Source organism: Rutilus rutilus (assembly GCF_951802725.1).
Source record: "Rutilus rutilus genome assembly, chromosome: 18".
NCBI lineage: Eukaryota > Metazoa > Chordata > Actinopteri > Cypriniformes > Leuciscidae > Rutilus > Rutilus rutilus.
This window is the reverse complement of record NC_140231.1, coordinates 15,987,168-15,998,551: the sequence shown is the minus strand read 5'-3', so window position 1 is coordinate 15,998,551 and position 11,384 is coordinate 15,987,168. Positions and strand designations below refer to the sequence as shown.

The 11,384-nt window shown below is 34.6% G+C and overlaps 1 protein-coding gene across 1 annotated transcript; it reads right to left on the bottom strand.

Moving 5' to 3' along the window:
- Window positions 1-2,117: 2,117 nt before the first annotated feature.
- On the bottom strand, window positions 2,118-10,863 carry ttc1 (tetratricopeptide repeat domain 1). The gene is made up of 8 exons (XM_084388092.1): window positions 10,786-10,863; window positions 9,643-10,182; window positions 9,468-9,528; window positions 8,540-8,652; window positions 6,886-6,922; window positions 6,561-6,709; window positions 5,096-5,150; window positions 2,118-2,568 (listed from the first exon to the last, which is right to left on the bottom strand). The coding sequence occupies exons 2-8, from the start codon at window positions 10,156-10,158 to the stop codon at window positions 2,435-2,437; spliced, it is 1,065 nt and encodes a 354-aa protein (XP_084244218.1). The 5' UTR covers window positions 10,159-10,182; window positions 10,786-10,863; the 3' UTR covers window positions 2,118-2,434.
- Window positions 10,864-11,384: the final 521 nt, after the last annotated feature.

The following is an 11,384-nucleotide window of genomic DNA, read 5'->3' as shown; positions in this document are numbered from 1 at the left end:
AATTTTATCTAGTTGTCATTATTTTTGTATTTTATCTTCCTATTATCATTTCTCACTCCAAACCATATTTGTCTCAGGTGTAAGCCTAGTGCACAACCCTGCTTTGGGAAAAGCTGTTTTTCTGAACAGAGTTTTACTCGATAAATCATGACAGCCTTACCAAGACTGTTCTGTCATTTCACAATTAACCAATGCATGAAAACGACAGATTTTCTTACCTGCAAACAGATGAGAAAACAATAGGGCAAGATTTAACAAAAACGTGTCAGACTTTGTTTTACAAAGTAAGTTTAGTCTACATTAGACAGTAAATTAAGCTTCACAGGGTTGTCTTAAATAGTCTTACTGATTTGTAATTTCGGTGGATCTGTGCTGTGCCGTCCCGTCCACGTGGTCTTGGCTACTTTTTTTTTTTTTAGATCAGACATTACAATAGAAAAACAGCTTTGCATGGTTATCAATCATATGAAACAATGTAAAGTGACCTTAATTCCATCATATGTTTGATTTGCTTTTGAATATACATGTTTAGTTGGTCTAAAAAAGGTTTTTTTTATGTGGTTCCCTCCCTGGCATCATATGAGCAAATATTCATCCATAGATTGTAAATATAGAGAATGTAAAGCTCATCCATTTCTAGATTTGGTTTTTTTTTTTTTTTTTTGAGATTCTGTGAATCAAATCTTCTGTTCAATAATGTCAGTTTTGGACCAGGAAGCAAGTCAGTATTATTCCTAAAAGAAACCATTTCAGTTGTTTTAAGCGCAGTAGGTCTATGGTTCACCGTACCAACACAATTAGTAAAGGGAAGATTTTCTCGGTTCTTCAACTGACATTTGAAAAGCAAATTAAGACTAGCAGTCTTGGTCAAAATACTGGTTACTGTATACTGCGTTTCTCACATTATTCTTCAGGCCCTAGAATCTTAATGTGTATATAGTTTATAAATAATAATTTAATAATCCTGAGGAAAATAATTCTGACCTTCTGTTGTCTTTTTTTTTTTTTTTTCCTGCAGTGCTGCAACTCTGAAGAGCTGCTGATTGGTCTGTTGCCTAGAGCACTTCCATTGGTCTAGAGCCAGTCAGATGAGAAGAGCCATCCAGTTGGAGAAGCAGGTGTAATGGAGAAATTATTTTTTATTTAAGAAAAGAATTATATATTTATTACAGTGAATTACAGACTTTCTCCACCTATTTCCTGATCAATCATGCTGTAAAGAATTTTTTCAAACCAGACTTTTCTTTGCGCAGGCTTTTGTGTTTAAAGCATGTGAGAGAACACTTGCAAACACTGAACAGCACAGAGATATACAGCCGTTGTGGATTCGAGGTGGTGATCCGGCACACATTAATGCAGGGTTTTTAAGATAACTTATAAAGATTTAAAAAAAAAAAAGAATTGATGTAAAAATGCAATAAATAATGCATGTGCTATGTTTCACAGTACAGTTGCAGAGGATTGGGTCTAACTGTGCTTGCAGTCTTGGATTAAATCCCAGTGTCCTTTCCTAACATCTACACTCCTTTATATTGAGAAATTCTGAGCCTTAATGCAGTCTAGACTGTTCTTGAAGAGAGCTTGAAGTTTTCCACTCTGTGACACAGCATACATGAAATGATCAATGCAATCTGTACAGCGTTACGAATCACTCTGAGCCAGTTTAGTTGACTTTCCCCTTTTTGTGCTCCCCTGCATTTATAAATGATTTTCTAACTATACAAACAGTCAAACATGACAGCATCTTTTCTATCTCTTAGTCATACGAAGCTTTTTCAGATTGTTCGCCTCAAGGTTTTCCTTTAATAGCCGTAGGTGGAATCATTCATTGCACATGCTCAACCTGAGTCCTGTAAAAAAGGGAATTTAGAGCGAGTGAAGAACAGCTTGCTGTTGTAAATACTTGTGTTTCAGTACAATCTGAGAGCTCTCCTGACTATACAAATGAAGATGGGGGTCACGGGCATACATTTGTTTTATTACTGTATTAAATGTATATCTCTTTATGAAATTAAACCTGTTTTTTTTTTTGCCTTGTACCAAACTGTGTGGCGTAATCTTTAATAAATCATGCTGTATTAAATACATCAAAGAAAAGTCACAATAGGCAATGCAGACAGGATCTCAAATAACCACTGGTTTAATGTGAACGCAGGTTTGGTTGATTACTGCCATTATTCTCATTGTACACGACTGACAGTCTGTGGGTCACTGATACCGGCTTCACTGCACACGTAACACTCTGGCATGCTGAAAAAATGGCCAAAATAATACAGACTTAAAAGCCACCTGACATGAGCTGATTATGTGATTGGCCAAATCAAATGGAAACAGCTTACATTATTCGTCCGTGACAGGGAATATGATTGGATAGTCCGAACACTTGAACGGGGGGAGTTGACAGTTTATCACTATAATAACGGACTCTAGCTTGCTATCTGTTGTTGTTATTGGGATTCTGAACAAAATTTACGGAGTAGGATCCTGTGGTATCTTGGTTGACCTGGAAGTTGGAGGTGGAGAGACCAAAGGGTCGTAAAATCATGTTGCCCAAGTCTTTCAGCTTACCTGAGAAGACAAAGCGAAAACAAATTATAAATATGACCTGTCAATATATATACACACACACACACTTTGGTTCAAAAGTTCAAATAGAAGTCTCTTGGGCTCACAAAGGCTGCACTTATTTGAACAACACTGTCACTTTTTTCTCAAATCTTTGCTAAATAAAGGTATTCATTTCTTTCAAGAGAAATCTTACTGACCCAAACTTCTGAACAATAGTGTAATTTCTATGAAAAAACACAAATACAGATTTAACTTTTGTTTGACCCTCCCTTTGAAACAACCTCATTAAAAAGCATTAAATAAAATTGAAATGTAAAGCACATATGACTTTAGTGTTTAAATACATTAATATAAGCTAGGCTTCAAATGCAACTCTGAATTGCGACATGTAACAGGGTCCCACTTGCTCCAACTCTCCACCAACAAGTTTCTTGGCCTGAGAAAGGTTAAAGACTCTAAAGTGATTATGGAGAGTCTCTGTGACTGGGACTGCAGTGAGATCAATATAAAGTGTTAAACAGAAACACCCTTCACTGTGAGCTGCAGTAAGTTCAGCCTGACAGCAACACTGGAGATCTGATCTTTAGAGGAAACATACAGTGTCTGCAACATTTATTAATACCTTAAAACAGACAGCAGCAGCATGTGCTCTGAGAAAGCATAGCGAAAATAACAAGAAACATTTAACCAGTAATGGAAACCAGAGAAAATTGCATGTTACACTAGTTATCATATGGCTTTACCTATCTACTAGAGAAACATACAGATGTTCAGCCGATGTTTTATGATTGATAAAATCAGTACTAAATTATTAACACTACATAAAATTTGTATTAGGAGGTATTGATAATAATAATGTTTATTATTATCATCGCGATGTAAATTTTGACAGAATGGAATAAAAGAGGACGATTTAAGACATTTATTAATCTTTCTCTTGTAATTGCTTTTCATTTTTATTATCTCATGACTGTGCTGTTGCGCTCTATTCTCATTTGTATTATTAATTTTTTTTTTTTTTTTACTAAAATTATAGTGTTGGCAAAAAAGTGTAGTGTTAGAGCTCAGCCGATGTTGTTTTATCATTGACACCAATAGTTATTTATTTATTAATGTTTAAGTGTTTGATAACTGATGTGTAAACCATTTTTTGTTTGTTTTTTCTGCTTTTTAAAAACAAAAGAATCATTAAACATTAGATTTAAAACCATTTATAATAATATATACTAATTATTATAATAATAATGGTAATAATAATAATAAAAAATGTAAATTATGACAAAAGTGGAATACATTTATCCATCCCTCCAGTAATTGCACTAATTGACTGTGTTGTTGTTTTATACTGTTCTCTACAGCCAATTTATGGACACAAGTCTTTGTCTCAATGCAGTGCAATTTATGGTCAAGTGAAAATATGTCTAAATGTTCAGGAAGACTGCATTAGAGATTTCATAAATGATATATGCAACAAGGTTTTCTTTTCAAGCCAAGGTTCTTTGGTTTATAAGGACTCTTTGAAATATACTAATTAATGAAGTTGACTAGAACTTTCTAATCGCAATAGCTTTAATAGAAAGTGTTTCTTTTTTTCCAGACAACCATGAAACACTCAGACTGATGACATCCCTTTGAATAGATTTTTATTTTTAAAGGCCAGTTACTTCATGGATCCAGGATACTATGCATCCTGATAAAGTTCCCTTGGCCTTTGGAATTAAAATAGCCCCACATCATCACATAGCATTCACCATACCTAGAGATTGGCATGGTTTTATTTCAGTTAGCCTAATAGCTGGTTTGATTTGCATTGAGAGATGATCTTATGGAAAGTACTCCATGCCAATCTCTAGGTATGGTGAATGCTATGTGATGATGTGGGGCTATTTTAATTCCAAAGGCCAAGGGAACTTTATCAGGATCTATAGTATCCTGGGTCCATGAAGTAACTGGCCTTTAAAAATAAAAATCTGCCAGCCTCTATGGGAATTTAACATAGGGGTGTCCAGACTTATGCACCCTGTATTTTAAGGAAGAACATTTATTATTCATTCACAAAGAAAATTGGTGTTCTTAAAGGTTGGATTTTTCCAACATTTTTTAATTAAGGCATTAAGTTCAATTTCCAAAAGATGATTTTTTATTCCTCTTTTTAGTCAACTTAAGCATGGGTGTCTAAACTTATGCATAGCACTGTATTACATTTGCTGAAGAACACTCAGGACACACAAAAGAGGAAGACGTGCATTTTGATTAAAATTCACATCATGAATATCTGTATCCTGCAAACAATATGCTAAGATCAGCCATATAATCAAGAGTCAATGATGGTCAGTACATAAAGTTTAGGTCAAAATTAGCCCTAAATAAAAAAAAAAAGAATGGACCATAACAAAATGCATTTTATTTTTTATTTACCGTAGTACTGCCCTAAATAAACTAATCTCTAATCTCGCACCTCGTCATGGTGTTTCTGACCTTAGACAGACAAAAATATTAAATACAAAAAAGAAAAATGCAATCTTACTCATCATCTCTTCTTTCAGCTTCTCGTTGCGCTCTTCAATCTGCCGTGGCAATCGCTAAAAGAGAAATAGAAATAGAAATTTAGAGACAATAAATGTTTTTTATTTATTCATCCTCGTGTTGTTACAAACCTGTATAATTTCTGTCTTACATTCTACAAAAACAACTTAATTTGAGGCTGTTATCCCTCAATGACTTTTTATTTTTAAGAATTTAAGATCATGCAATTTTAAAATGAATCAAACAATTGTGATTTTCAATTGGCTCTGTAACACATACATTAGATGATAAATATATTGAAGCCTAACTGTGTGTTCACACCACCGCCGGCGAGAGCGTCAAAATGGCCGGAAGTCATTCATTTTCAATGAGAGCCAGCGGCGAGCTCCGGTGAGGGCGGTGCGGCACGTCTTGGACGGTGAGAGCGGCGAGGAGAGTTGAAGTCAGATCGACTTTATGGTAATGAGCTAGGGATGGGACGGTATGAAAATTTCATATCACGATAATAGTGACCAAAATTATCGTGATTATCAATATTATCACGGTTTTGTTAAAACGAGATGAAAGTGTTCAAAAATAACTGATGCTCACACTGAAGACATTTCAACAAGTTTTAGATTTGAAAATCAACAAACAACAAATAAAACAGCAGCTCTATGCACTTTTTTTAAGCAAGATTATATTCTGTGGCATTTCCTTACTTATAATGACCGTCGTCAATAACAACGCATTATAACACAGCGCACATGTATCACAACGGACGCGCTCTCTCGTTTCATTCAAATACAACTTGCCATCTTGCGTCTCCTTTTTCGATTGTACTGAAAATGAAATCAGAGTTGATTTATTGTTTACTGAGTTTGATTATATTTTTGTGATCATGTAAGATTTGAAACATTAATCTGCCTTCCGCCATTCCTTCTAGAATAAAAAAAAACAACAACAACACTGCGCGCTGCGGCTGCGTCAGCCTGGGCTGGACAGGATTTACAGTGAGTTATTAAAATCGCGATAATCAAACACGGTTTTAATGATAATTCAATTTTAAACGATAATACTAACCGTCAGTACATTTTATCGTGGTTTATAGTGAAACCGGTAATCGTCCCATCCCTATAATGAGCTATGACGCGGTTCGGCGGCAACCAATCGGAATGTAGAAGTCCTCCACTTGAGAGGAGTCCAGAGAACACAGTCAAGTAAACTTTGGTTTCGACCACATTAGTTCCCAAGCAAAATAGAGGAGAGGTTGATCATGTGAATTTGATAAGGCGGCGACACTGTTTATAGGCAACATTTTTGCACTAGAAGCTTGTGGGAATGCAAATTAGATATAGATATATATATATATATATATATATACACTGTGAAGAACACTCAGCACTTAAAACCTCTGGAATCTTGATATTTAACTAGGTGTGTAAGGCTTTTGGGAGTCAAAAGGCCACTGGCATAGAAACACTCACCATACAGGCCTCTCTAGCTGCAGGGATGCCCGGGTCTTTCTCCAAGACAGTTTTGTAGTCCTCTAGAGCTTCATCAAGCTTTTCTGTCTTCTCGTAGAGTTCTGCTCTCCGCAGAATGGCACGGACATAATTTGGATTCAGTTCTATGGCTGTGGATGACAAATACAATACACATTGTCTGAAACGTCTTTGTTTCAAATCACATTTCCTCAGGAAAAGGAAATAAAGATACACATCAGAGATAGAAAATAAAAACAGCCAGTAAATGTGTGTTGTGAGACTTTCTCTAGATACAGAACACAATGTGTACAGGATATACTCTCACCTTTAGAGCAGTCACTGATAGCGCTGTCTTTTTTATCCTGTCAGATAAAATTAAAAATAAAGTTAATGTGCAAAACTATGAATGAGTAAAAGAACACACACTGGAAGAAAAACAATCAAATTTGAGCACTTAAAGTAGTAATCGTATCAAGATGTTTTTACACTAGACTGGTTCCAAAATAGAGATAAAAAAAAAAAAAAAAAAAAAAAAAACAATGAGTGTGCATTAGAACATAGTTTAAAGCATGAAAACGAATTTGCCATAGTCTGTTCTTCCCTATTGTGACGTACAGTACAGGTCAAAAGTTTGGAAACATTACTATTTTTAATGTTTTTGAAAGAAGTTTCTTCTGCTCATCAAGCCTGCATTTATTTGATCAAAAAAAAAAAAAAAAAGAAAAAAAAAAAAGTAATATTGTGATATATTATTACAATTTAAAATAATTGGTTTTCAATTTATTATACTTTAAATTATCATTTATTTCTGTGATGTAAAGCTGAATTTTCAGGAACATTACTCCAGTCTATCACATGATCCTTTAGAAATCATTCTAATATGATGATTCATTATCAAAGTTGGAAACAGTTTTGCTGCTTAATATTTTTTCATAACCTGTGATACTTTTTTAGGATACTTTGATGAATGAAAAGTACAAAAAAAAGTACAAAAAAAAAGAAGAAATATTTTGTAACAACAATATACACTACTGGTGAGTAATTTGGGGTCAGTAATTTTTTTTTTTTTTTTAAATAAATCAATACTTTTATTCAGCAAGGATGTGTTAAATTGATAAAAAAAGTGATAGTAAAGATGATTTATATTATTAGAAAATATTCTTTTATTTGGAATAAATGCAGTTCTTTTTAACCTTTTATTCATCAAATATATTAGGCAGCAGAACTGTTTCCAACACTCATAATAAATCAGAATATTAGAATGATTTCTAAAGGATCATGTGATAGACTGGATGTCACATGTGACACTGAAGACTGGAGTAATGATGCTGAAAATTCAGCTTTGCATCACAGGAATAAAATTATTTTTTAAAGTATATTCAAATAGAAAACTATTATTTTAAGTTGTAATAATATTTCACAATATTACTGTTTTTTTTTTTTTTTTCTGTTTTTTTTGATCAAATAAACGCAGCCTTGATAAGCATTAGAAACTTCTTTCAAAAATATAAGAAAATCGTAATGTTTCCAAACTTTTGACCTGTACTGTACATCTGAGTGAAATGGCTTCTGGAATAATAATAATAAATAAAAAAAACATAGGGCAGGTCTGGGATTTCATCCTCGGGAATGGATTGGATCGTACAAAGTTGGGCGTTGCTAACTAAATGGGGGAGGGGAGGTTAACGTTTTTAATTGAAGATTATGAGTGCACATGAATTAAAAAAAATAATAATGATGTGAATGGATAAATCATTTAATGTAAACAATGCAACATTCTGTAAAAAATTAAGATCAATTTTGGTTTCATGCTGACTTTAAGCTATGTCTATGCAATGCAGTACAGTAAGCAAACACTATGTGTCCTCAGAGGACATCTCTTTAAACAAACCTTTACACAGTGCACACCTGACCCACTCACCAGAAAATAAAACAGAAATATACATTCTGTATCTGTACAAAAAGAACCTGAGGTTCACCTGATGCAAGCGTGCGGCAGCTCGATTAGAGAAGAGTATGGATCTCTCTTTACTGTGGCACACAGGACACACACGCAGGGCAGCCGTGTAAGACTCCTCAGCATCTACATGCTCTGGAAACAATCACATGTCAGAAGCTCATCCACAAACACAATATCTTTAATATGTATATGAGGCTTCCTTACAAAACGAGGGATTTTTCAGCCAAAAATTAAAAAATGATAGCATTATTTATTTATTATTGGTATTATGTAAGTAGCTCTTTTCGTTTTGATTACATAAAACCACCAGAAAAGTGTTATAAAAGTAGACTAAAAGCACTATATTCAAGTAATATGATAATGTTGGGAAGGAACACTAAAAGTTAAGTTGTTCACTGATTATCATAATATTGTGCATAATTACTATGCATTCAGATTTAACTTGAAACACACTATAGTTCAAAATTTGGGGGTCAGAAAGATTTTTTATTTATTTTTTAAAATAGGTCTCTTATGTTCATCAAATCTACATTTATTTGATCAACAGAAGAAGCAGAAACAGTAATAGTATGAAATATTATTACAATTTAAAATAAGTTGTTTCAATTTGAATATATTTTAAAATGCGATTTATTCCTATGATGTCAAAGCTGAATTTTCAGCATCATTACTCCAGCCTTCAGTGTCACATGATCCTTCAGAAATCATTCTAATATGCTGATTTTGCTGCTCAAGAAACTTATTATTATCAATGTTCAAATTCCAAACAGTTGAGATATGTGAAGAAGCGTCACTGTTTTGAAAAGAGCTGTGTAAGGACTTCAGATATTCGTATTATTTTTGGTGAACTATTCATATGCAAACAGAAGTTAGAGCCACTTCGCAGATTAAAATAGGTGAGAACAGACAGCAAGAAACCGATTTATCTTTGACTGGGGTTGTCTTACCTCCACTCTTGAACTGCATGTTGCCCTTCTCCTTCAGCTCTAAACTCTCTTTTCTTCTGCTCTGTAATTAGAATAAGGAAATAATAAATATAAATATCAAGAGACAGTGAGCACATCAATGACAATGGCATGTGATACAGGCTGAACTGGATGTGAAAAATAATAAGAGGAGAACCTCTTTTTCTTCTTCCGTCAGGTCTTTCTCCAGCTCGCGCAGGTATTCCTCATCATACTCCGTCACCTTGACCTCCTCTTCTTTAAATTCTGAATCCGAGTCACTCTCTCTCTTCTCATCGTTCTCCACAAACCTCTCACATTTCTCCTGTTCTTCGTCATTGTCTTCCCCAGGATCTCCTGTTAACGAGTCATGTCTCTTTTCAGCCGACCTGTCCTCGTGCTCTTCAGAATCCTCTGATGATGTGTTATCCAAACACATACGGTCAGTGTCATCCATGTTTTCTAGGCTCTCAGTTTCTACGCTGTTGTCTTTTTCTGTCCTGGCATCTGACTCCAGTCTATCGCTGTGAGCCATCTCTGTGCGTTTAACGTCAGTGTGTCCATCTTCTCCGGGTAATTTGTCCTCACAGTCATAGAAACAGTCTTCTTCGTGGTCTGCAGTGGTTTCTCTGGTCTCTGACACTGTTAAGGTGTTAGCCATGGCGGCTGAGAGCGTCTCGGACTCCGTCTCCATCTGGAGTTGTATGGTCACCACAACCTGAACAGTATTTAAGTGAAGCAAATGTAAATGACCTCAAACCATATTCACCTCCTCCAACAATGCAAAACATATGTACCCATAAAATGATCACACATTTAGCCTATTTGGGGGAAAAAAATACAGCATGTCAAATAATGCAAGTATTGAATAAGTCTAAAGTATACTTCAGCTAATAGTACCATGTACAGCTAAATGTGCTGAAATATCACAACAGACTTTGAATCGCCGTATTGTCATCAACATAAATGGCATGCTTACTTAAGAGCTGGTAAACCTCGTAACATACTTAATTTATAATGGAATGTTTCTTCAGCATTCCAGAAACTTCATTAAATAAAAAACCGCAATCACAAAAACATTCGACAGTGAAGTATAGTAGCTTAGATTAACAGGTTCAGATCAAAATATCAGTCAATACATATTATTAGCACATGTGTTAACAGGACTGATTTCACTTCAGAAGCTCTGCACTCGGCAAACACGAATGCATTATTTTAAGTTTAACCTGCATTTATATTAATATTTATAAGTATTATGAAAATAAGACATTTTAAACAGAACATTTTAGATAAAAACAATCACTCAGTACTTCTTCCTCACCTTCTAGAAATGAGCCATAACGTCTCTTCCGGTTAATCGCGTACTGCCTGACGCACGGGTAGAAACGGATTCTGGGATATGTAGTTCTAGTTCGTACATACATATTTATCTAAGAGGGATATTTCAAATCACCAAAAATATAAAGGTAAGATATATGTCTGAATTGTCTTCATCATTACAAACATTTTCCATAGTGACCAAAATCAATAGTTTCAATGAATGAATGAGTATAAAGACCATTGTTTGTGATATTTTAATTATAAATATATACCAATAATGTATATCAGCAAAGATGGGACATCAGGTAAAGTGGGACAGATTTTCAATTATCATAAACAATATGGCTACCATGACAATGTTTTGTAACAATGGGCTGCATTGTTTATTGTGTTGTATGGTTAGCATGTAGGGCTAGTTTTTATTTATTTTTTGACCCTGAGTGTACGTGCAACAGTGGTTAAGGCCAGCAGAACATGAATACTAATATGAAGCCAGACAGAGTTTTGGCAGTCTTCCTCTCTCATTTCCGAGTTCTCACTTGGGCAGCTTGATGTGTTGAGGAGCTGAGAGAATGACATGATAGACAGTTCTGGCTCATA